We start from the raw sequence: 27,308 nt of genomic DNA on the forward strand, positions 1-27,308 counted from the left end.
GTGTGGCCATGGCACAGGATTTGGGGGGCAGTAGTTTTTCAATGGTGGGGGGGCAGACACTTAGGCTGTATGGGGCCCCAAAATTCCTGATGGCGGCCCTGCCCGCCAGCAGGGGTGGGTCTTCAGAGCTTTACAAAAGACCAGGAAGGATGGGGTGGGAGGTGTCTCTGGAGGGAGTTTGTTCCAGAGGGCCGGGGTCATCACAGAGAAGGCTCTTCCCCTAGGCCCTTCTCCGTGGACTTGGGCCGGTTCACAATATATTAAAAAAGGTATACAATATAAACATTTAAAATCCAGGCGACTTTGTCTAGTTGATGGGACCTGGAGAAGGCCAACTGTGGGACCTGACTGGTTGCTGGGACTCGTGCGGCAGGAGGCAGTCCCGCAAGTAATCTGATCCAATGTCATGTAGGGCTTTATAGGTCATAATCAACACTTTGAATCGTGTCCAGAAACTGATTGGTAGCCAATGCAATCCACCGAGTGCTGAAGAAACATGGGCATGCCTTGGGAGACCCATGACTACTAGCATGACTGCATTCTGCACAATTTGCACAATTCTACATGGGAAGAAACCCGAATATACCAAGACCATCATATATATACCTTACAAGGCAAAGGTTGCAGGTTCAAGTCCCAGTGGGTATGGCTAGCTGATGAGGCCAAAATAAGGCCAAAATAAATCTATACTAATCTCCCTTAATTTTCAAATTCAGCAAAAAAAAAACCCCAAACATGTGACACATACAGATAGAATTGTCGGCTATCAATAAAATTAACGCCTTGGAAATGGCCCTGAGTTGGGCCGAGAGGCAAATAAGGAGCTGTGATGTTCCTTCAATACACCAGGGTGATTCGACACAAAAATATGTAACCCTTCCCTGGTGCAGAGCTGAAGGGATTGGATACTGTAGCCTAGAGGATAATTCTCTGCCTTACAAGGCAAAAGTTGCAGGTTCAAGTCCCAGTGGGTATGGCTAGCTGATGAGGCCAAAATAAGGCCGAAATAGATCTATACTAGTCTCCCTTCATTTTCAAATGTGACATATATATGTGTGTGTGTGTGTGTGTGTGTGTTTTCATAGATTTTCACGGGTACAGGTATGACGGTCTTGGTATATTCGGGTTTCTTCCCGTGTAGGATTTGGAAATTTCTGGCGACGTTTCGACGAGGTCTCACTCGTCATCTTCAGGCTGGTGTTTTTGTCCTTGTTCTCAGGCGAACACTGCGAGACCTGAGCTGCCTTCCTTCTATAAATACTGGTGGCTGGGTATGGTTTGATGGCTCAGCAATTGCCTGCTGTGTAGAAACTTCCTGGTGAGTCAGTGGGGTAACAATTTGGGTCATTGATGTAGCTGGGGTATGCTGATTAGTTAATGGTTGTAGATTAGGCGTGATATCCTGAGTAATTGGAACTTGCAGGCTACTTGATTGTTTTACAATGTGTGTTCTGAGTCTGGTTTCTATGGCTGGGATACGTTTGAGGACTGGTTTCCAGATGTCTGGTAAGCGAGAGGTATCATCCTGCTTGTTCATATTTTGGGGATGTTTTTCTATCTCGATGGCTTTCATGATTATTCTTTTGCTGTAGTGTTCTGTTTTGGAAATTAATTTGTTACTGTCGAAATCAATTTCATGTCCTGTAGTTTTGAAGTGTTGGAAAAGGGAGGAGGTTTTTTCTTTTTTCTTTAATGCATTCTTATGTTCTGCAACACGTGCATTTACTCTCCTGTTCGTTTGTCCAATATATGTGGCTGGGCAGATTTTACATGGTATTTGATAAACTCCCTGGTTTTCTAGTTGGATATTGTCTTTCGGGTTTCTTAGGATGTTGGCTATTTTTTTATCTGTACCAAAGGCTGTCTTGATGTTGTGTTTGCGGAGAATTTTACTGATTTTATCTGTGGTGCCTTTGATATAAGGGAGGAGGGTGATGCCATTGTCCTGTTCTGTGTCTTGGTTCTTGGGGGGTGTCTCTTTTTGGATTAAGCTGTTCTGTTCGGGTCGTATGCGACCCGAAGCCAAGTTTGAGTCCCTGTAAAAAATTTTCCCTGCATATCTGAAACTTGAAATTTCATGACTTTTCATCATTTCAGGGGTTCTCTCTATGAGAATTTTTTTTGGGGGGGTGGGGGGCTTAGTTTTTGCTGGGCAAAAAAAGTTACAAATCTTCTGTTCGGGTCACATACGACCCGGACCGAAAACTCTTCATTTGAAGTGCTTATGTTTGGTCAATTTGAAAACTTTTTTCACTTGGAAAGTAGTCTGAACATTTCTGCACACAATGATATGAAAATTGAAATGAAAAAAGTAAATCTTATTGGTTTATTTTGCGGATATAATGCACGCCCCCCCGTTTTTGTGATTTTTTTTTCAATTTATGGATAGTTTTGCTTGCAAAATGCATTCTATTTTACTAAAGTTGGTGTGGGATTGGTAGCTTGAACATTTCTGAATATAAGAAAAATATAAAGGAACTGAAAAAAATGATTCTTATTGGTTTTTTAATATCAGAAATAAGGCCTCCCCCCCCCTCGGCTGCTTGCAACCATTTTCACTTTTTATTTTTTTATCCTCCAAATCCGAAATATTCTTTAAAATCTTAGGCATTCATTTACTCAATTTAACAATGCTGATCATCAAAAAATATTTTTGGGGTGGTGGCTAATTGTTTTCTGGGCAAAAAAAAATCATAACTTCGAGTCTGTTTCTGTTCGTATATGACCGGACCAAAAATAATTTTTTTAGGTACTTGAATTTGATCTTTTTGAAAACTTTTTCAACTGGAAAACTAGTTTGAACATTTATGAACATAATGATATGAAAATTGAACTGGAAAAATTGAGACTTATATTTTTATTTTGATCAAAAAGCCCCTCCCCCCCCATCCTTTTTTAATTTCGTGTCAATTTCTATTTTTTTAAGGCTACAAATCCCTAAGGAATTTCCCCCCAAAAGGTTTGATATACTAAATTGAACATTTCTGAATATAAGAAAAATATAAATGAACTGAAAAAAATGGTTCTTATTGGTTTATTTTTGCCACAAAAAGGCCACCCCCCACCCACGGCCTTGCTATGTGCCATTATTGTCACTGTTTATACATATTTGTCTAGAAATATTTGGAATATCCTTTTGAAAATCAACCACATTGTAGCCAGAGGACTAATTTTATGAAACAAATCCATTTTACTAAAAAAAAGTATGTAAGTTTGAAATTAACAGCATAATTTTTATATAAATTGAAATAATTGAACACGGGGGGAGGCATACATTTATGTGCAAAATAAACCAATATGCATCAATTTTTCCAGTTCAATTTTCATATCATTATGTTCAGAAATGCTCAAGCTACCAATCCCACACAAACTTTAGTAAAATAGAATGTATTTTGCTAGCAAAACTATCCATAAAGTGAAGACTATTTTAAAAAAACGGGGGGGCATGCATTTCATCAACAAAATAAACCAATATGCATCAATTTTTCAAGTTCAATTTTCATATCATTATGTTCAGAAATGTTCAAGCTACCAATCCCATACCAACTTTAGTAAAATAGAATGCATTTTGCAAGCAAAACTATCCATAAATTGAAAAAAATTTCACAAAAATGGGGGGGGCGTGCATTATATCCGCAAAATAAACCAATAAGATTTACTTTTTTCATTTCAATTTTCATATCATTGTGTGCAGAAATGTTCAGACTACTTTCCAAGTGAAAAAAGCTTTCAAAAAGACCAAACATAAGCACTGCAAATGAAGAGTTTTCGGTCCGGGTCAGGGTGACCCGGGAACAGAAGATTTGTTACTTTTCTTAAACAGAACAGCAGGGTTAAGTTGTTGATTGCCTCTCTTTGGAATCCATTGAAAATTAATACATTTGTGAGACTGTGTAATTCAGGTTCCAGGTGGTCTTTGTCGGCTAGGCGTTTGGTTCTGGAAATGAGGGTCTTGGCTACGGAATTGATCTGTGCGGGGGGTGGGGTGGGATTTTGCGTTCAAGTAGCGGTTGGTGTGTGTCTTCTTCTGGTAGACAGTGTGTCCTAGGGAGCCATCGGGTTTTTTGTAGATTAGGACATCCAGGAAGGGAAGTTTGTTGTTGGTTTCTATTTCCATGGTGAATTGTATTTTGGGGTGTAGGCTGTTGAGATGTGTGAGAAAGCTGTCCAGTTTTTCTTTCCCACGTGGCCAAATTACGAAGGTGTCATCTACATATCTAAGCCAGAGTTTGGGTTTGTGTTCAGATTTGTCCAAGGCATTGGTTTCAAAATATTCCATGTATAAGTTTGCGATGACGGGTGACAGGGGTGATCCCATGGGGGCTCCTTCTATCTGTTTGTATCTTTGTCCATTGTGGATGAAGTATGTATTCATCAGGCAGTGGTTGGTCAGGTCTAAGATGTGCTTCGGGGGGTTGTATTTGTTTTAGATGGCTGTCAGGGCTTCTTTGATAGGCACTTGGGTGAAGAGAGATATGACATTGAAGCTTACGAGAAGGTCACTGGGTTGTCGGTTTTGTTCCTTTATAATTTCTATGAAGTGGAATGAGTTTTGTACATGAGACATGATGGATTCTGCGTAGGGCTGGAGTTGTTTGGCGAGAAATTTGGCAAGATTCTGTAGGGGTGATTCTATGGAGCTGACTATGGGTCTGAGTGGTGTTCCTTCTTTGTGTATCTTGGGGAGGCCATAGAGCTTGGGGCATCTGGATGATTTTTCTCTGGGGATGATTCTTTGTTGGATTTCTTCACTGATGGGAGAAGCTTTTATTTTGGATTTGGTGGTTTTTTCCAGGTAGGTGGTAGGATCTGTGCTTAGAGGTTTGTAAGCGGGGTCTTGGAGTAGGTTGGATAGCTTGTCTTGGTAGTCAGATGTGTTCATCACATATATCACATGTTTTTTTGCCGAGTTTGAAAATTAATACACACACACACACGCATTTAACCATTAATATATGTGCATATGTGTGTGTGTGTATATATATATATATATATATACACACACACACACACACACACACACAATGGTACCTCTACCTAAGAACGCCTTTACTTAAGAACTTTTCTAGATAAGAACCAGGTGTTCAATTTTTTTTGCCTCTTCTCAAGAACTATTTTCTACTTTAGAACCCAAGCCCAGAAAAATTTCCCAGGAAATTTGAGAACGGCACGAAGGCCCAGCCAGTTTCCTGTCATTCCCCCTGTAATCCCAGCCATCTCGAGCTTTTCTGTGCTGCCAGAGGAGCCTTTTGGTGGCACTTAAGGAGGCTTTGGCAGTCCAGAGCGAACGAAGCATTTTCCTTTCTTTGGGTGCTTGGAGAGGCAATCAACCTCTGTCAGCGCCCAGAGAAAAGAAACACTCCCTTTGCTCTGGACAGCCGAGAGCGAACAGAGCGTTTTCCTTTCTCTGGGCGCTTGGAGAGGGAATAAACCACTTCGCTGTGGTGACTCCCTCGCACTGCCTCCCATACACCCGGTGTGAGGTTGCCTCTCGGAGCGTCTGGGCGCGGAAAGGCAAAAGGGGGCGCTTCACCCCGGCCGGATCAACTCAGCTTCAGCCAAACCGAGGAGTCACCACAGTGAAGGAAAGGCGCTGGCTACAAAGCGAGCAAGCAAGAAAAGGGAGCCCTTCCGCATGGGAAGGAAGAGGAAGAAGGTAGCAATAGCAACAGCAGCCGCCTTTCAGTCAAAGGAGCTGGAGGTTCTCCCCTCTCACCTGCCTGGGGTTCTCTCTGGTGTATGGGAGGCGCGTGCTCCTCCTCGCCGCCTCAGAGTCCCTTTTTTTTAAGCCTTAAACTTTTGGATTTTTAAAATTCCCATTACCTCATTTTCTTCCTTCAGCAGCGACTCTCCTCCTCCTCTTCCTCCTCCCACCCAAATTCCAGAGCTTTTATTTCTTTCCTAATGGGTTTGCACGCATTATTTTCTTTTACATTGATTCCTATGGGAAAAATTGCTTCTACTTACAAACTTTTCTACTTAAGATCTTGCTCACGGAACGAATTAAGTTGAGGTACCATTGTATATGTATTATATATCAGTGATGGTAAACTTATGGCACGGGTGCCACAGGTAGCACGCAGACCCATATCTTCTGACACATGAGCTGTTGCCCTAGCTCAGCTCCAATGAGCATGTGTGCTGGCCAGCTGATTTTTGGCTTCCACAGAGGCTCCGAGAGGGTGTTTTTGACTCGCAGAGAGCCTTCGGAGGGATGGCGGAGAGCATTTCACTTTACTTTGGCTCCAGGGAAGCCTTTGGAGCCTGGGGAGGGCAAAATACAAGTCTACTAGGCCCACCAGAAGTTGGGAAATAGGCAATTTCTTGCCTCCAGGGGGTGGGGGAAGCTGTTTTTGCCCCACCCACCCATTGAATTATAGATGTGGGCATTCAAGCATGCATGATAGCACACGCCCACTCTTTCAGCATCACTGTTATATATAATTATAATGTTTGGAGACCCGATTTAATACATCACAAATTCCTTGTATGTCCACTCGCACTTGGTCAATGTTTATTTATATATTTAATTTTTCAAATACGTATAGGATAATAATTGTATAAATATAAAAGTGATGATAAAAGAGGACAGTAGGACAGGGACGGAAGGGCCAGTGGTGCACTTATGCATGAACCTTACAGACCTCTTAGAAACGGAGAGAGGTCAACTGTAGACAATCTAAGGTTAAGAGTTGGGTAGTGCATTCCAGGCATTGATCGCTGTTGCTGAAATCGTATTTTCTGCAGTCAAGTTTGGAGCAGTTTACATTTTAGTTTGAATCTATTACGTGCTTGTGTGTTGTTATGGTTGAAGGTGAAGTAGTCATTAACAGGAAGGACATTGTGGTATATGATTTTATGAACATTTAGATCAGATCAGGGGCAAAGTAGTTGTAAATTATCTAATCCCAGTATTTCAAATCTGGTGGAATAAGGTATTTTATTGTGGGCAGAGGAGTGAAGGACTCCTCTTGTGAAATATTTCTGGACTCTCGCAATTGTATTAATTAATGTGGCTACCTTTGAAGAGTGTTCGGAAACTTCAAATTGCCCAAAATGCAGCCGTGCGAGCGGTTATGGGCCTTCCAAGGCATGCCCATATTTCCTCATCACTCCACGGACTGCATTGGCTGCAGATCGGTTTCTGGACACAATTCAAAGTGTTGGTTATGACCTATAAAGCCCTACATGGCATCGGACCAGACTATCTCCGAGACCACCTTCTGCCGCACAAATCCCACCGACCGGTGAGGTCCTAGAGAGTTGGTCTACTTAGGGTCCTGTCGACCAATGTCGGCTGGCGGGACCTAGGGGAAGAGTCTTCTCTGTGGGGCCCCGGGCCTCTGGAATCAGCTCTCCCTGGAGATTCACACTGCCCCTACCCTCCTTGCGTTCTGAAAGAGTCTAAAAACACATCTTTGCCATCAGGCCTGGGGACATTAGACCTTCCCCTGTCCAACTAATGCCGTTATCGTGATTGTGTGAATGTGAATGTTTTAAAATTAGAATTTTAGAACTTTTTTAGCATATTAATTGGACAAACTATTGTTCTGTATTTTGGTTTATGTTGTGAGCCGCCCCAAGTGCACGGAGAGAGGCGGCATACAAGTGCAATTAAAATAAAAATAAATAAAAATAATGTCTGATATGCAATATGTGTTCTCTCTTCCTATTCCAGATTTGTAGTTGCAACAACGGGCCTTTAGCATTTTCGACTTTTCCTGTTGTTGGGGCAATGCGGGGTGACTTGACATCCTTTTTGTATCCTCCACCTACGTATGCCTTCAGATATACGTTTGCTCAATGTGGGGTATAATCACTTGTTCTCGACACAAAGGGCATCTTTATCCATGAGAATTAGGGGGAAATTTTTTAAAAACACCAATTGCAGTTAGAAATGTGTGGACAATCTAGGAACTCCACTTCCCTGCATCACTGTGATTTCATTTTATTAAGCCTCAGGTTGTAGGCAGCTCTTCATTTATTTATGTTTGCTGCAAGCAATCCAGGGATTTTTGTAGTTCAAAAGCACAGGAGTCAAAATTTTCCAAAAACAAATTGCAAACACTTTGAGGTGGGAAGCAGAAAAACACAGGGAGTCCCAAACATATTATCCCTTATACCCCACCCCACCCCCAAAAAATCTTAAACGAAAAAATAGCCATATGCCCAAATGCATAGAATGTCAGTTTGGACCATCCATTGTCAACCAGTGTTTCCAAAGCACTAAATGTGCCGCCTTACACACCCAGACAGACACACCAGGCTAGGGCAAGGGATATAATTTTTTAAAACCTACTTTGCTTTTTTTAGAACCCATGCTTCCTCTCTTCTTCTTGTATATTTATTTATTTATTAGACTGTTACCCATCCTCTAATTTTGAAGACCCAGCTCTCTGGAGAAGGCTTCTAATGTTGGGGAAGATGTAAGAAAAGATGACAGCAACAAGGTGGAGGCAGGATTGAAATCCAGCAGGTCCTGGAGAATCGGTAGCAGAAATTTTTAGTGCGGAGAACTGGCAAATACCACCTGTGCCTGGCCACAGGAGTAGGGTGGGAATGGATATTTTACAACATCCTCCTCCTGCCATGCCCACCAAGACACACCATGCTCATGACACACCCACAGAACTCGTAGTAAAAAAAAAATTAGATTTCATCACTGGATGAAGGGCCTCATCACTGGGTGAAGGGCCTTGGTTGCAACATTGCAGTGGAATTGAGGGAAGGGAATTGGCCAATCAATGGAATGGCCTGCCTACAGAATTTATTGGTACTCCAACACTGGAGGTCTTTAAGAAATTATTAGTCAATCATTAAAATAGTATAGGGTCTTCCTGCATGAGCAGAGGGCTGGATCATAAGACCTCCATGGTTCCTTCTAATTCTGTATTCAAATTATGGACATATCATTGTGGAGAAAATTGCTAGAAAATGACTTGATGACATAGAATGGATCAATTTTAGAATTGAGATCCAAAAAGACCTTAGCAACTGACTAGCTAATTTTTCAATTGTTCAAAATTAAAAATTATCAAACTGAATACAAAAACAGAGCCAAAACACTTTGTGCCAAAGTTTATTTTCCAAAACCTGTTTCATTAACAAAATGGAGTCTATACAATAGTCTCAACCACTTCCTTGTTTTATATACTGTCAAGCCAGCTAGCGCCAGAATCTTTGAACTGTTAACATGGCAAACAAAATATTTCAGAAAAATATTGGTTGGGGTGTGTGTGTTGTAATATAACTGAAAAAGGTTTTGATGGCTAGATGTGTTCTCCAACACTTTTGCAATCTAACATGAGCTGGGGAAAATAAATACTTTGAGAAGTTCAAACAGAAAATCACAATATACTTAATTATATTTCAAATGTTGAACAAAAATGTCAACTTAGAAAAACATTTCAAATATGAAAAAATACAAACACTTTTGCAGAAATTCATTAAACATCTTCAAAATAAAGGTTACATTCCTTCAATATTGCCTTACTGACACAAAAACATCTTGGAATTTTAATTGTACTTGAATTTTAGGCTTACAATTATTTCAAATAATATCTACATAAAGTATCAATCCTGGTAAATTGCAATTTACAACTAAATGATTCAAGTGGTTTTCACTAGAACTACTGTATGAAGTTTACGATAATTTCAATTAATGAATGAGAGAAATTGGTGTGAATAACCATACATTTCTATTTTATTCTAGTTGAACTTTCTGTTATTTGGCTACAGATACTCAGACAACATTCAATAACTTTATCATCTGTCACTGTCACCCAAGTAATTTGGCAACTACTGGTGGCCTTTGAATTCTAAAAATATGCATTTTGGAGAACCTCTTATAAGGTTTTCCACTTACCGCCTTTGTATTTAACAGTTATTTTTTCTGACTATCATTGGTTTCCTACAGGGAAGAGTTGTAGGGTAGCAAGACCTCAAACTGCAGACTTTACTTACAAAGTGTTTTTACCTTTATTTCCAGAACAGGTTTGTCACAACCAAAGTAATTGCATTGGTGGTAGATACATATTTTGTAAAAAAAGAAAAGAAAAAAAGAACACCAATGGCTCACAGGTTATCTAGAATTACAAGACAGACAATTTGCCACAATTTACCTTGCTTCCACCAATATGGGATGTGTGTCATCGGCTCACCAAGTTCACCGACAGAAATGACAGGCAACATTCTCTCCTTGGTTGTGCCAATCTACTTTTGTAGGGTGGTTGTTTGGCACCAAGAAAAGCACAGGATGGGTTTTCCACCCGTTATAATTGTGGGATTGACTTAGTTCATTTTTCCTGGCTCTCCAACAAAAGAGGCCCTACAAACTAGACCCCATGAGAAATGTGAGTTGCATTTTATGTGCTTCTAAAAAGGGGGGGGGGAGATAGGGGCAGTATTCCTAAATACTGCTATTTATACAGGGAACTCTGATGCTTTTGGCAAACTTGGGGATTTCACAACCCTAACCCTAACCCTAACCCTAACCTAGCCCATCTTAGCTGAACTAAAAAAACCAAAACTTAGGATCAGTATGTGCTAATTAGAAATAATAATTAAAAACCATCAGGTTGTAGTTTAGATATAATAGACCCAAATTTGGCCGCCACAAATTCTTCTACAAAGCTATCCCAAAAAGTCCATTTAATCTTCAGGAGTTAAGAATGACTCAAGGGGTTTTCACCTTTTGACACAGAATTTCCCCCCTCTTTTGAGCAGTGTCTGTGGGGCAGGTCTACCTTCCTCACTGCAAACCAATTTTTTGATGCACACCCTGTTCTACCTGACAACTATTTAAAAATTAAAGTAGGAAATGTGACCTTGATTATTTCAATTGTCCTTCCAACTCTGCCAATTAGCCATCTAGAGTAGTGTTTCTCAATCATGGCAAACTTTAAGATGTCTGGACTGCAACCCCCAGAACACCCCATGCAGTCGTCTGGCTGGAAAATACATGGGAGCTGAAGTCCTCACGAGTTGTCATGGTTGAGAAACATTTAGAAAGAGAAGCTCAAACAGAAGTTAACTGCCAGATGCACGGCAAATACCAAACCTGCCTCTGCTTTCCCAAGTGAACAGAGTACCTGAGATAGGGTTCTTCAGCTCTTGCTCAACAGCAGCCCTCAATGAGTAACGGTAAGGATGCTGAGAAGTAGCATCATCTTGGAAGACTAATCAAAAGCTCCTCACTGCAAGCTTGCGTTCCACTAATTCAGCCTGGTGAGTTAGATCAAAACTAAGCTACTTTCACTTCACTCTCACCTGTTTATGTGGGAATCACATTACAATCTTTATTAGCAGGATTCTAATGCCATTACAATAGTCTGGATCCAATTCTACACATGGCCTAAAATCTGTTTTTAAAGCTTAGCTAAACTGCAAGTCTCCTACGGCATTTATAACAAAACACTTGGGGTGGGGGGCTAGAGTAACAAAACTGCTGCATGACTGGCTCAGAAATTCTGGGAGTTGAAGTCCACAGGTAATAAAGGGGCCATAGTTCCCTACCCCTGCTCTAAATCCTAAAACCACTGGAATCACAAATACAAATACATTCAAAGGTTTATCTGTTTTGGAGAATACTATAGAAACAACTGTGAAAAACTGGGACAAAAGGAGAAGAGAGACTGCACCAGTTATTACAATATTTAGTTTCAGACACCCATAGAGAAAATTGAGTGATACAATATGTTTTTCAATCAGTACCTGACAATCAAGGTCGGAGTACACCAGAATCAGAAGCAACTTTTCTATGTCTAAATATTTTCTAGAAGCTGCAGTGAAAATATGTAGTTTCCCTAACTCAAAAATATAATCTTTAGAATGGAAACAAGCGAGCAGTACACAAAGCATTTCAGCATTATCCTCAAAATGTAGACTTGAGGGGAAAAAGGATTCCCTTTCTTTACAAATAAAAGCACTGATCCACAGTGCATTCTACTCAAAAGCTGATATCCCGACAAATTCTCAAACCATACCTGAAAAAAGACCAAAACAAATTTAAAAAGCAGAACAAAACCAGATTCTGTACACCCTGTATTCAATTTTAAAGATAACACTTCAAACCCTCCCCTCCAAATAGTCTTGCCTTAAAAAATGGTACTTATCCTTACTATATACAGAGGACTAAAAATATTTATTGTTTTTTGTAAAATGTGTTATTTAGAAAGAGGAACCTTGAATTTAGAACAGGCTTTTTCAAGTACAACCAGATCTAGCTTTCCCCCCCATTTAGGACCAGAAGTGAGATGAGAAGGACAGTCTGACTGGGATGCAAACATGTCATATGCCAATCAGGAGACACACATAGGGCTTTGCTCCAGAATGTTAGTATTGGACAAATGTCCGTATTGAAACCAGCTGCAGGACGTTTCTCTATACCAAGTTAATTTTTAGCATCAGAGAACAACTGTTGGGGAGGAGGTGAAGGTATTTAGAAAATGACCCAGGGAGATGGGAGGGAAGGCAAAAAACAGTACATCTTCGGTCACTTCATTTCTGGATGCCATTTTAAGACTGACTGTAAGACCACATACATGCCCAGCATCCTGAGAGATGTTGCCACTGTGCAAGGTGTTGAAATCACACACTAGGGTGCTCAACAGCATTTTCTAGAATCTCATTCAACTTCCTAAAAGCCAGACAACAGCCCCACTGTCCCCAGCTCTGCCTAACATGAAGTTGTGGCTGTGCAAAGGTTCCACACATCCTGGAACCTGCTTCTCTTGGAAAAAATTAAAATCCCAATGTTTTGTTAGTATTGTAAGGGGGAAGGAAGAAATGATGTTGACACACAAGGCCTTATTAATGTATGTAGTGCAACAGAGACCAACTTCCCTGAATATCTCAGGAGTTCATTTTGTTCTGCTCTCCTAATTTTGGCAAATCATAAGAGCAATATTGACAGCTAAACCCAGGACATCCCAAATTCAGACTGAGATTACTTGCAAATAAGTCCTGCTGGACTTAACAGGGCTGATTTCCTAGTAAATAACAAATGGCATAAAACAGGCACATTTGTCTTAATTTAGGTTGGTTTTTCTTTTTTGTTTCAATAGAAATCTTAAATTCACCACTGGTCTAAAAAGAACATTGTAATGGGAAGCATCCCCTCTCTTATAGCTAATATTTTGAGAACTAGAAACATTTGCAATAAACATGTTTAATAAACATGCAATGTTGTGAATATTACATTCACAACATTGCATTAATCTTCTTTAGCATCACCAGTGTGCGTTCAATACTGGATAGGCGATTGCCAATTTTGAACATGATTTTTCTCCTTAAATTTATTATTTTTATATACTTCATTGCTATGGAGCACACAGGAACACCAAGATGAAACTTCCTGGTCCCTCTTTAAAGCAGCAGTGTCTTTTCCTGAAGCCATGAGCGAGAGCCACCACACAATCCTGCAAACTCAACCGCTCGAGAGAGTTGCAGCCAGGTGTTGCATTTGTGCATGGCAGCACCTATTGGAATTTATTCCTGAAAGTTTGTACAGCCGTAATGATAACCTAAGCTAAGGCATATGAAATTAGGTCTTAGTTCACGTGTTTAAGTCTCAGATTAGAGTCTTCCTGGCTTTAGCTGGGATACAGTTGATTGATAACATTCTAGGAAGTTCACCTTGATCTATAAATAAATATATAAAATCAGGGAGAGGGGACTGTTTTAAATATACATATACACTTACTGTCCAATGTGTAAAGACCATTTAACTATAACAACACTAAAATCATTGTAAACAACGTTTAGCCAACTGGAAGTTGAAAATGGTACCACTGCCTGTACAATGGTAATTTCTGGCATGAAGACAGAAAATTCCAACTACGGAAGGTGCAAAAATACTTGCAATAAAATTAACAGAGACCACTTACCCATGTCTACTGTTTGTTCATTTTAAAAAATCTTGCAGCAAGGAATTGCAAATTGCAATGCTGCATCCACCATCAGGAAGACAGGAAGATTCCAATTTTTCAGTGCAGGGGTGCTTCTGCCAAACTGTTCTATGAACGCAATTCCTGTCCTGGGGAGTCAGCTCTTCAGTGCTGTCATAAGCACTATATTCAGGCCCTGGTGCCCTAATGCCAATTTTTCTACTCTGCTCTCTTGTGTTAGTTTAATGGGAGAGGCCAATTGCAGGACACAGTGGCTGGTCATGTCTAATTAAAGGTCTGGTAACTAAGCAATATCATTTAAACATCACCCAGAGGACTACATACTAGAGATTGCTTCCAATTTCAAAGCTAATATTTACAGCTGATACACAATTAGGGACAGCTGCGGTTCGGACACCACTGCTTGATAGAATAAAAGCAAAATTGCTTACTATTTAAAATCAGCTAAAATATAATCACATCCAGGACTTGGATATGATAAAAATAGAGGTCTCAAATTAAACCTGTTAAAGATGGGATGAAATCCTGATAGAAATCACACAGTTCAAAGATGTAAACAACACATCATCTGTAGCTCACCGACGGCGTTATTCACAGGGTCAACTGGACACCATGTTTATTTAGAAGATCACTGTGGAGAGGTGTGAGGAGAATACAATCTCTTGCGTACCTTCTGAGAAAGAGGTTGTTACTGGTTGTGTGTGACCCGGTTAAAGGTTTTATTTATTTATTTATTAGATTTTTATGCCGCCCTTCTCCTTAGACTCAGGGCGGCTTACAACATGTTAGCAATAGCACTTTTTAACAGAGCCAGCATATTGCCCCCACAATCCGGGTCCTCATTTTACCCACCTCGGAAGGATGGAAGGCTGAGTCAACCTTGAGCCGGTGATGAGATTTGAACCGCTGACCTACAGATCTACAGTCTAAAGGTTTTGCAGGCACATGTGGTTGTGCATGTTCAGAGTGGCTGAGCTGCAAGTACCTTAAAGTCTATTTTTATGAACTGAATTGGACATGAAATAGAAAGAAGAATTTGTAAATATCAGAAATTTTATACATCAATATGTTGCAATGGGAACATTGTGGTTATTATTTTCAATTATTATAATTACAATAAATCAGTAAGTACACATAATATTATATCAAGCAATAACATAACATACTTTCAACTGGAGAGTTTCTCTCTCTCTCTCTCTTTCTCTGATGTGATGGATATTGCAAGATGTTCCTTGCTGTAAAATTGCGGCCAATAAATGTAATAAATTAAACATCATTAAAATTCCATGATTAGACAATCTCAGAGTTAAAAAGCTTGTTGCTTATATTATGGTTCACATGATCACAATGTCTGTGATAAAATATTTATAATTATAAAACCTATGTTATTTAAAACACATGTACTGTTCTAAACTGGATTGAAAGAGTGAAAATTGATGGGAAGGCAAGTTTATATAATCTTATATGAGGATTAAATTAATGCATGAAAATATCAATTCAAACAAATTCCACAAATAAATTGCTCCATCTTATACAGGGTCAAAATAAATACTTGGGGCAAATCTGGAGAATATATTAAAGTCAAAAGCCCTTGAAAATTCACTTTCCACATTTAATTACATGCATCCAGTTTACGGCTTTGTCAGTACATGTCGAAGATTTGGTGTAAAACATTTTTTCACTTGCACATTTAATCCATACAAAGTTAGTGGTTACAAATTGCAAACACATATGTAAAAAATGATTCTTTCCTTTAAAAAATCATGTTTAGCTTGACAAAACAACTATATCCTTTTTGAAGCAGGCTTTTTTTTACATTCTTGGCACAATATTAACAAACACAAAAGACATGTATAGAGAAAAAATGGTTTTCTGAGTTTAACATTCTGATCTGCAAAAAAAAAAAAAATATTCTTTGTAGTTGCTGTTAAATCCCCTTTTCCTAGGAACAAAACCCACAATTTGGCAAATGCTTGATAGAGCAAGATTAATTGTTGTGTCTTAAGAGTATGTGGCCAAATAGGGTAAAATTCTATGAAAGAACCATACTAGCACTTGACGGGGCTAACACCAGAAGTCTGGCAATGATATAGTCAACTCTTCCATTAATCTTCTTTGATTTTAAAAAGGGATTTTTAAATCCAAGTTTCTTGTAATTCCCCCTAATAATACATGAACAAGCTGGGTTGCAAGGTAGTTAATCTATAATTATTGTTATCACCACCACCATCATCACCACCACCAGTTTTGGAGCTGAGTTGAAAATTATGGACCATCAAATTGTATCATCACAACTCTCCTAAACTGCAGTAACATCTCACATATTTTCAGGAACAATAGTTTGAGCTTTTCAATAACAAAGAAATTTGGAGCTGTGAATAGCGGTAAATATTCATATTTTGAATGTTACAAAGATAAACAAAAAAAATTCCTGCAATTCTGGAGAAATCCTGTCCTTAAAAGGTTTACACATTATTTACAATTTTTTCCTCTAAAAAATGTTACCTTATGGGCACCTTTTCTTTGCCTCCCTTGTTGATAAAAACTAGGCTATGCCATGGATAGACCATTCAGAAATCCATCTTTCCAGTTCTTAAAGTGCACCACGGAACGTGAAGAAGCACAATGAAAAATGCATGATGCCCCTTTTCAGGACAAGCAACCTCTCAGATTTACAACTTCTGGCTGACCATTTACTAGTTGTTGTTTTTCTAAAGCCAGGATAGAAGTCAACTCTTACCAGAGTCAGAAACAATGCTACTCGTATAAAGTATTGCAGCTGTTGCCATTCACAGCAGAACTTCACACATTGCTCAGTAATATGCTGTTCCAGCACCCCCTGGCCCAAGTGTAAGCTCTGCAGCTGGGCTAAACAATCCCTCTGCTTGAATGCCAATTAATTTGTTTTCCATTAATGGCCAATTCAATTAATGCTAATGGCCAATTTAATTAAAGTCTGATTCACCGCATTTGAAAACTCACAGTATAAAATCTATGAATCAGAAGAAGCCAGCCTAATATGTGGAAAAACAGCTTGGTTTCCCAAGATAACAAGCTTTTTTCACAATGCAGGATTTATTTGTCCTAGTATTTATTGTTTTGGGCAATCCTTCAGAGCACCCAAAAGGCTTATTGCTCAAACTTTGCTCTATAGTGCCCATGATTACATCAGCCACCGAGTTTAGGAGAAAATAAATAGAAGTTTGAGTCTGTCCACTTGCTTACTATTGACTCAAAATAAAAACAAAAACAAATCCTTCCAAGGATTTCTAAGTAAGCTTGTCTTTAAAAACAACAAAAAGTAGTATATTCTTTTTGAAACTGGATGACCTTTAGCTTCAAAATACTTACAACTTCTCATGGAAAACAGTCTTAACCCCATCCAAACCCACACATGATTTCAGACCATAGGGACTGTTATAAAAAGAATCTCTAAAGCACAGCAATTAAAAGTAATTTTATAGTATATGCGGAGCAAGTATGAGCTCTGGCAAAGGCTGCAGTCTGAAAGTTTCATCTTCTCTGTACCAATTTAGTTTTCAAAGAGTCTTGTTGTTTTGGCAGATCTACATAAACTGAATCTGTAACAGAAGAAACAAGGCCAAATTAAAACTATTAACTAATATAGTAATTTGGGAGTTTCAGAAAAATCAGAAAATCGAGTTAAATGAGAGCTGCAAAACGTTAACATGTTTTGCCCTTTCATTAATTTTTTGCACCACCAAATAATACGACTCACTGCTGAAAAAGGCCAAAGCAATTTTTAAAAATTTAAATATCACTTTCATGTCTGTTTGATTCATTCTGAAATAATAATAATAATAATAATAATAATAATAATAATAATATTATTATTATTATTATTATTAATTAAATTTGTATGCCGCCGCTCTCCGTGGACTCGGAGCGGCTCATAACAAAAGCTTCTCCAATCAAAGGAAGGATGAGATGAAGGAAGCATTCACCTGTCAAAGGGACTTTTCCAAAAGCAACTAGATTTATTTGCCAAACTAGACATTCATTTGGAAAGCTTGAAAAACAATCTTGAAGGTCAATTTTAAGTTCTATCACAATCCAATATCACTTTCTGTTTTTCACATCTAACTTTTGTCACAATTCTACTCTTATTACTGATTAAGTGTTTCCCTTTCTATTTTTTACCTCAAAGCCATTGGAAGTGTTTTGTTCATTTCTATCATCTTCAGCTCCTCAACCAACTTTCTACAATCTGCAAATCAGAAAAAATCTGATTTCTCACTATTGTTTGTTTGATGTCTCAACTTTTTAAAGGCACATTTTAAATTTGTTATTGTTTTTTCGCTCTCTCTGCCTGGATTCTCCTGGGAGTTTAGGATTCTAATTGTTTCTTTTTCCTCTTCTATGTACTGATTTTATAAATCCACTCATAATCTCACCATGATTATGAATTGGTGCTAACCAACCCTTATTTAAAATATTTCCAAAAAAAAACCCCTTGAGTAAGCTAAGGAGTTATAAACAAACCACTGAAAGGGTTGTTGCAAAATGCCAATAGCAAAATAGTTTAACATTCACATTCTCCTTTAGGAAAAAAAAATACCACTAACCTGTGTTCCAGAGATAGGTGCAAAAGGATTGTTTGGCCTTAGACCAGTTTGGGTATAAATCATGGGCTGAGGTGTCATAATAGGGGCAGTTCCAATCTGAGTAGGTACCTGAAGATAGAAAGAATTAATGAAGTCATTCGTTGCTCTCTCAGTTTGAAAAGTCACAATGTAATTCATCATAAAGTCACAAATGTGAGCTGAAGGACCGTTGAACTTACCTGAACGGTCTTCTCGATGCACTGCGAGGAGAGTCCAACATGGGTAATACTCTAGCCTGATTGGCTAGGGACTGAGTTAATTATAATAATTATAGATAGCCCCACCCTATCGGTGCCCCACCACCTCAGTCAATAAAAACGAAGGAGTAGTGTCAAATAACCACAATTTATTAACCCAACAATATAACTAGAACCAAACAGTGAGCCCCTGGGCCAATAGGCTGGGTTGGGTTTGGACTCTCCTCGCAGTGCATTGAGAAGACCGTTCAGGTAAGTTCAACGGTCCTTTTCCAATGCACTGCTGCGGAGAGTCCAACGTGGGATATACCCAAGCACAAGATGATAGGGTGGGCAACGGCCGGACCAGGGGCGCCTCTGATTCGCACACCCTCTGTAGCACCCTCCGTCCAAAGGCCGCCTCAGTGGAACCAAATGAATCCAGTTTGTAATGGCGAATAAAGGTATCTGGATTAGTCCATGTAGCTGCCCTACAAATGTCCTCTAGAGGAGCTTGTGAAGACCACGCTGCTGATGTTGCCGCGCTTCTCGTTGAATGGGCAATGATGCCCCCTGGTACCTGTAAAGACTGCGCTTCATAAGCCTTTACAATACAAGCACGTACCCAGCGACTAATTGTCTGGGAAGACACCTTGCATCCCATAGATCAAAGGCTAAACGAGACAAACAAGGCTTCTGTTTTGCAATGAGAGGCTGTTCTTCTGATATATATCTTGAGTGCACGTCGCACATCCAGCTTGTGCCAGCGTAACTCCGAGGGATGTGTCCCGTGTGTACAAAAGTCTGGCACAATTAGCTCTTTCGCTCTATGAAAAAGCGTGTTGACTTTAGATAGGAATGTCGGATCAAGGCGTAATACCACCCTGTTAGGATGGAACACGCACAGATCTGGTCTGACCGAGGGCTGCTAGTTCTGACACCCTCCTGGCCGATGTTATAGCCACCAAGAAGGCTGTTTTCCAGGACAACAGTTTTAATGATATTTGTCTCAACGGTTCAAAGGGTGGTGCAGATAACGCTCGCAGAACTGAAGGTAGGTCCCACGTTGGAAATCTGTGTACCACTGGTGGTCGCAAGTTGGAGGCCCCCTTTAAAAAATCCCTGATCCATGGATGGCATGAGATGGGCTTCCAGAAATCTAACTTCTGTATAGTGGAAATAGCTGCAACTTGTTGCCGTAATGTGTTAGGCGCTAACCCTTTGTCAAGACCAAATTGTAGGAATTGTAGAACAGTTACTACTGAAGATTCCTGCGGGTCTACCTGAATGCCGACGCAGAACCTGCAGAAAGCCGCCCAAGTGGCTTGGTAGATTCTTGTAGTCGACGGCCTACGTGCCGCCTGAATAGTAGTGACTACATTGTCCGGTAATGAGGCTCGCCTCATTCGGTCCCCCTCAAGTGCCAGACGGTCAGTTTCCACCATTGAGGGTCCGGATGGATCACTGACCCCTGGTTGAGGGAGACTTGGTGACTTGGGAGACGCCGCGGTGGTGAAATCGCCAGGTTCATGAGGTCGGCAAAGCATGGCCGACGAGGCCAGTATGGCACTATGAAAAGCACCTCTGCCCGTTCCCAGATGAGTTTGGTAATAACTCTGGAGATGAGGGATATCGGTGGAAACACATACAAAAGGCCTTGTGGCCACCTGGACCTCAGGGAGTTGACACCCTCCGCTCCCTGAGAGGGGAAGCGGGAATAGAACCGTGGTAGTTGAGTGTTCTGTGGGGGGGCAAACATGTCCACCAGTGGCATACCAAATCTGTTGACGATGATTTGGAATGTCTCTGTGCTCAGTCTCCACTCTGATGGATGAATGGTCGATCTGCTGAGCCAGTCGGCTTGTATGTTGTCCACGCCAGATATGTGCTCGGCTCTCAAAGAAAGGATATTTCTCTCTGCCCAGCGCATCAGTGTCTCTGCCTGATCCATCAATCTGTTGGACCTCGTCCCACCCTGATGGTTTATGTGGGATCGAGTAGCCACGTTGTCTGTCAGGATCAACACGTGTTTTCCGTGACATAGTGATTGGAAGGCCTGTAGGGCTAGGAAAACTGCCTTTAATTCCAGAAAATTTATATTTACCTCCGCCAAGTCCTGTTGTGACCAGAGTCCCTGGGCCACTTGTGTTTTGACATGTGCCCCCCAACCTGTGAGGCTCGCATCTGAGGTGATGGTGATCTCCTCCTGCTTCAGGAAGGGGGTACCTTGGAGAAGAGCCGCTGATTGCCACCAGGGCAGGGAGAGTCGGACTTTCCTGGTTGGAGTGACCATACGGTTGGAATGGCTGGCCCAGTTCCGCTGGAAAGGTAACAGGAACCATTGGAAAGGTCTGGTGTGGAAGCGCGCCCACGGGACTATGTCGATACATGAGACAAACGTCCCCAACACCTGAGACAGAAATGCCAGAGTTACTGTTTTCTTGTGACTGAGCAGGGTGACCATAGCTCGGATCTTCTGCACGCGATCCTCTGACAGGTACACCTTGCCCTCCCGCGTGTCTATCGTGGTGCCCAAATGTGGTAGGCACATAGTAGGTGACAGGTGGCTTTTGGGAAGATTTATTGTAAAGCCATGGTATTGTAGCGTCCGGATGGTTAATTGAAGATCGTCCTACGCTTGTGTTGGGTCCCTGGAGAGGATGACAATGTCGTCCAGATATGCCAAGAGGCGGACTGAACATGCTCTGAGGGACGCAGTTAAAATGTCCAGTAGCTTGGTAAATGTTCTTGGTGCAGATGAGAGGCTGAAGGGCATCGCACGGTATTGAAAATGATGGTTGTTGAAGCAGAACCTGAGGTACTTTCAGTGTTCTGGATGAACTGGAACATGGAGGTACGCCTCCTTGAGGTCTATTGAAGTCAGCCAATTGCTGTGTCTTATTGCGGTGAGGATGGTGCGTAAGGAGTGCATCTTGAATCTCAGGTACCTTACATATAAGTTTAACTACTTCAGGTTGAGAATTAGCCTGCACCCCACAGAGGCTTTTGGCACCACAAAGACTATGGAATAGTATCCCTGACCTCTTTCCTCTGGTGGAACTGGTTCTATGGCTCCAATTTCGATTAGGTGTTTGACCTCTTGTATAAGAAGTGACCTCTTTTGAATGCAACGGCATTCTGGGCATTGTATAAATCGCTGCGGGGGAACCCTGATGTGACACTACTGCAAGTGCCCACGAGTCGCTCGTGATGTCTCCCCAGGTGTCGGAGAAGGCCTGAAGCCGTCCTCCGATAGGAATATCCCCTCATAAGTCACTTTTGTCCTTTAAACCCCTTCTGATTGTTGAATTTGAAGGGTTTTCTGGACTGCTGGTACTGCTGTCTGCCCCTACTGTTAAACCTTCCTCTGAAATTTCCTTGACTCTAACCCCCTTGGTAATAGGGTCTTGGAAATTGAGGGTTTGCCACATTCGCATCCTGGTAGCCCCCTTGATGAAAGGACTGCCGGCGAAAGGGGTTCTGATGTCTTTCTGCGTGTCGGGCGGACCGTGGCAATACCTTCTTCTTGTCCTTGTCTTCCACAAGGACTTTATCTAAAGAATCTCCGAACAGTTGCCCTCCTTTGAAGGGTGCGAAGCCAGTCGCCACTTTGACTTGGCATCAGCCTGCCAAGAACGTAGCCATAGCATGCGTCGTGGCCATTGCCCTAGAAGCAAACTTGGCTGCTGTAAGGGTAGCATCTGCGGAGAATTCAGATGCCAGTATAAGTTTATTCAAGTCCTGTCCAAGGCATCCTTCCTCAGGACCGCCCTTTGCTAGCATCTCCTCAAGCCAAAGAACACAAGCCCTGTTCATGAAAGAGGCTGCAGATGTCGCCCTCAGCGCCCAAGATGCCATCTGATGCGTCTTGCGGATTAGATTCTCTGATCTTCTATCATCTGGCTTTAATCCATCTGCCAGCTCCGATGGTACCACCGCGTTGGAAACCAGGCTGGCCACAGGTTGATCAACAGTGGGAAATTGCAGCAGCTCTTCCACCTCTGGGTCGGTGTAGAACTTGCGCTCCATTACCGTCGGCCCTTGCGCCGCTGCTGGGTGTTGCCACGGGCGCTTTACGTTCTCCACGAAAATCTGTGAAGACGGTATGTGCCTTGAAGGAATCTGAGGCTCTAAAAACAATCTTGTTGCAGCCCTGCTGCCGCCTCAGATGGTTTTGAGGAAGCGCTGATGGTAGTGATCAGTTTCGCCTTTCTTAGCAGTGGATAAAAGAAAGCCGGTTTAAAGAGGGAGATGGACACAGGTTGCTCTGGCGGGGGGTTCTCATCCTCCGACAACTCGCGATCTGGGTCGCTAACAGTCTCCTCCTCTTCCATCATTGAGTCTTGTAATGATGGGGCTGACCATAGGTCCCTTCTTGCATTCGCCTGCGTGGGTCTCTGCTGTGCTCCCACAGTCATGCCTTGTGAATAAGCGCTGGTCAGCATGTCCTGCAGAGCCGGTGGCATGGTCTGCCAGACCTCATTAGAGCGTAGCCCTGCTGCAGATGGTGTAAACGTGGCAGAGGGATACTGAGGTTCATGCTGATACCATGACTGGGCCGAGGCAGATAGTAGTTCTGTACCCCCAGGATACCTGTCTGCTCTCACCTCAGAGGGGAGGTGTGGTGTTGTCTGCCGGTCTGGAGACAGATCCATGCTGTAAGCAGACACCACTGATCCTGTATTTGCCCTTGGGGAGCTAGAAGGGAACCATGAAGGAAAGGCCTGGATTGGTGGGGCTTGCTGAATTATAGGAGTTTGATGCAGCGAGGCCTGCTTCTGGGTGGCCTCTAGCTGTGCCTCAAGTGCCTTAATTTTCTTCTCTGCTTCTTTGAGGCTAGAAGAGGAGGATTTGGCCTTGGCCTTTGAGGGAAGCCCTTTATCTTTGATCTTAGGGTCCTCCCCTTTAGAACTACCGGCTACTGGGGGAACATGAACCTCAGATGAGGGATCAGCCATTATGTTCTTTACTCACAGTTCGATATAACACTGAATATTTTGAGAAGGGTGATCTCTGCTATTCAGACAAGCTGCAAAACAGTAGATATGCACCGAGAGGCTCGTAAAACAATGGCTGCTTGATATGGCTCGGTGGGAGGAACCCCACCTCCTAGCCTGCAAGTGGTCAGTTTAGACCACGCCACTGGATCTGGACTCTGATTGGTTTGAGTCTGTTGCTGCCTTCTGAAGCCCAGAAAAGGTGGGCGCCACACTCCTATATACAAAATGGCGGGCGCCACTCTCCCGCTCGCAAAATGGCGGGCGCAACAAACTGGCCCCCAAAAATGGCGGGCGCAACTGTTTTGGCGACTCTTGAAGCTCCAACCGAGGCTTCAGTTTCTTTCTAAGGATCAGCCTGGCGTGCTTGAAGCCAGGCAGTTGCACATTTCCACGATCTCCCCAGCGTGCCGAAGAATAGTCACGGCAAGGGGGGGGCGCACCTCGCGCCGATCAGCTGGGAGGCGGCTTGGCGCTTGTCCAAGGAGCAAAATTGCTCCATTCCTCGCCGGCGTTCGGCGTGGCTTCCCCCTTGACGCCTCTTTTCTCGGCGGTTCAAATGCCGAGCTCAGCCAGCCCCATTGTTAGCCCTAGATGAGGCCTTGAGGAAGGGGGATCAGTTTTGGGGGGAGGGAACTGCAGCGGGTGCAGATTTCGGTCCCCACATACCTCACCATAAGGTATAGCCTCGGAGGCTGGGGACCTTAGAGGGTGGACCGCTGCAAGTTAACCACTAGGCTCCAGGGTATGGCCACTGAGGTCAGGGACCCGCCTAGGAACTTGGCAGCTAACCTCTGGGCAGTGCTCTCGGGGAGCAGGGGCCCTGAGGAGGTAGAAGTGATGCAGGCTGTACCCACGGAGGGTCGAAGCCTGAATTCCTCTTCTTCTTGTCAGGATATGTAAGGGAGACAAAGAAAGACAAGAAAGGAAAGGTTAAACATAAGAAAAAACATTTATTATAACAACTACATTCAGAGAAAAACCAACTCAAGTCCCTACGCTACGACTGAGTTTTTAAGACTGAGGTGGTGGGGCACCGATAGGGTGGAGCTATCTATAATTATTATAATTAACTCAGTCCCTAGCCAATCAGGCTAGAGTATTACCCATGTTGGACTCTCCGCAGCAGTGCATTGGAGAACAATGGTATACAGCAGAGATCTCCAGATTTTCCTCAGCCAGGGGTCATGCTGTCTGTGGAATTCTGGGAGTTGAAGTCCACAAGTCTTAAAAGTTATCAAGTTTGGGCATCTCTCTCTACAGCATAATGTTCCATTCAGGAGACACCATGAAGATTTTCCAAAGGACCCTCTTTGGACAACTCCTGGAACAGCTGCTACATCTGCATTCACTAAAGGTGACACCCTTAGCAATGCCACCACTGCACAAGAAAAAGATAGCCTCTTCTTACTAGTTGTTCAAGGACAGTGAGACCAAATTCTACCCACTGTCATGTTCATTTTGTTTCTAGTCTAACAAAGTAGAACCAAATGGTATTTTAATAACTTTATTTGAAAAATTAAAAATAGTCATGATGATCGCCCATCAGTCCTGGCTGAATCTTAGTACTATGCCCATAATTATTTAGCTGTGTTGTTTGTATTTGATAATGCCCTTGAACAGCATTCAGAGGCTTCAACTAGAGCAGGATGGAGCTGCACAGGTTAAAAAATAGTGCTGGTTACTCAACACGTAAACCATCATTAAGCCTAACTAGATGCAGTAGTTGCCAGTATGCTTCTGGGTGCAAATCAAGATACTGTCTGTCATCTTAAAGCCCTTCATAGCTTGGGTTACTTGGGGGATCAACTTTTCCGAGTTGTTTCCACCATGAATTAATGCGTGCAATGGAAAAAAACCCCAAAAAACCGCCGCCGCCCGGCTGTTTCAATTGAAACAGCTGGGCACTTCTCAGCGTTCTCCCAATGCCGAACCCGGAAGTTCGGCAAAAGTTCAGGTTCGGGTGGCCGCCGAGAAGCCCCGCCGCTCGGCTGTCACCTTTTGAAACAGCCGGGGGGTTTCTCGGCGGCCTCCCGAATGCCGAACCCGGAGAGTGATGTAAATAATATACTTGGCCAACCTGGCGCTGGAGAGGCAGGAGGGGGAGGGGCGGCTATCTCTGGGGTGACAGAGGGTCAGGATATCTCAGTGCTGCTGGGGAGAGGCAGATATGGCGGGAGCCACAGAGCTAGCCGTTCCCGGGGAAGGAGGGATCGTTGCTTAATAACGATCCCTTGTTCCGGCTCCGTGAGCTCAACCCAGAATACTGGTGATGAGTGTAAATCTGGCCCTGGGATCAGGTTGCTGCTACTCAATGCCAGGTCGGTGGTAAATAAAGCTCTCCTCATCCGGGATCTGATCCTGGATGAGGAGGCCGACCTGGCATGTGTAACTGAAACCTGGCTGGGCCCAGAGGGAGGAGTTCCTCTCTCTGAAATTTGCCCAGCCGGGTTTCAGATATGGCACCAACCTCGATCCCGGGGAAGGGGGGGAGGAGTGGCTATTATAGCCAGGGAGAGCCTTTGCCTGCGTAGACTCGTTGCTCCGGAGATTGCGGGTTGCGAGTCCCTCCTGGTGAAGTTGGACTTAGGGGTTCAGGTGGGCTTGTTTCTCACGTACCTGCCTCCCAGCTGCGTGGCACAAGCCCTGCCTGTGCTGCTCGAGGAGGTAGCCGGGCTGGCGGTGGGTTTCCCTAGACTTATTGTCTTGGGGGACCTCAACCTGCCGTCGCTCGGCGAATCCTCTGGACTGGCACAGGAGTTCATGGCCACCATGGCAGCCATGGACCTGACTCAAGTAGTTCAGGGTCCGACTCATGAGGGGGGGCACTCACCCGACATGGTATTCCTCTCTGAGCAACTGAGTAATGGTCTGAGACTAAGGGGCTTAGAAGTGCTGCCTTTGTCATGGTCAGACCATTTTCTACTGCGGCTTGACTTCCTGGCTCCAATCCTCCCCCGCAGGGAGGCGGAACCAATTAAGATGTTCCGCCCCAGATGCCTGATGGTTTTCAGAAGGCGCTTGGGGTTCTTCCAGATACACTCGTCTGCAGTCCGGCAGAGTCTCTGGCTGAGGCCTGGAACAAGGCTGCAGCGGAGGCCCTTGACCGAATTGCGCCGCTGCGACCTCTCCGTGGCGCTAGACCCCGTAGAGCTCCATGGTTCAATGAGGAGCTCCGGGAGTTGAAGCGCCAGAAGAGACGTCTAGAGAAGCGATGGAGGAAGAGTAAGTCCGAATCCGATCGAACACTTGTAAGAGCTTTTATTAAGACTTACAAAGTGGCGCTCAAGGCGGCAAGATGCGCGTATCATTCCGCCTTGATTGCATCAGCGGAATCCCGGCCGGCCGCTCTGTTTAGGGTAACACGCTCCCTTCTTAATCAGGGGGGAGTTGGGGAGCCCTTACAGAGTAGTGCCGAGGACTTTAACAAGTTTTTCGCTGATAAAATCGCTTGGATCCGGGCCGATCTCGACTCCAATTGTAAAACAGAGTCGACTGACAACGAGTCAGTCGAGGTGACTGGGGCTAAACGTCTTTGTCCATCTGTCTGGGAGGAGTTTGACTTGGTGACACCTGATGAAGTGGACAAGGCCATTGGAGCTG

General features: G+C 42.9%; 1 protein-coding gene across 2 annotated transcripts in view; it reads right to left on the reverse strand.

The window, feature by feature from the left end:
* Positions 1 to 14,942: 14,942 nt before the first annotated feature.
* LOC139171305 (phosphatidylinositol-binding clathrin assembly protein-like) overlaps positions 14,943 to 27,308 on the reverse strand; it is a 102,915-nt gene continuing 90,549 nt past the window's right edge. For both annotated transcript variants that reach the window (XM_070759410.1, XM_070759411.1), the window contains 2 exons: positions 18,494 to 18,601; positions 14,943 to 17,488 (listed from right to left, as the gene is read on the reverse strand). In XM_070759410.1, the coding sequence (XP_070615511.1) occupies positions 17,474 to 17,488; positions 18,494 to 18,601 (123 nt within the window). In that variant the 3' untranslated portion in view covers positions 14,943 to 17,473. The remainder of the gene's footprint in view (positions 17,489 to 18,493; positions 18,602 to 27,308) is intronic.

Source organism: Erythrolamprus reginae, chromosome 8 (assembly GCF_031021105.1).
Source record: "Erythrolamprus reginae isolate rEryReg1 chromosome 8, rEryReg1.hap1, whole genome shotgun sequence".
NCBI lineage: Eukaryota > Metazoa > Chordata > Lepidosauria > Squamata > Dipsadidae > Erythrolamprus > Erythrolamprus reginae.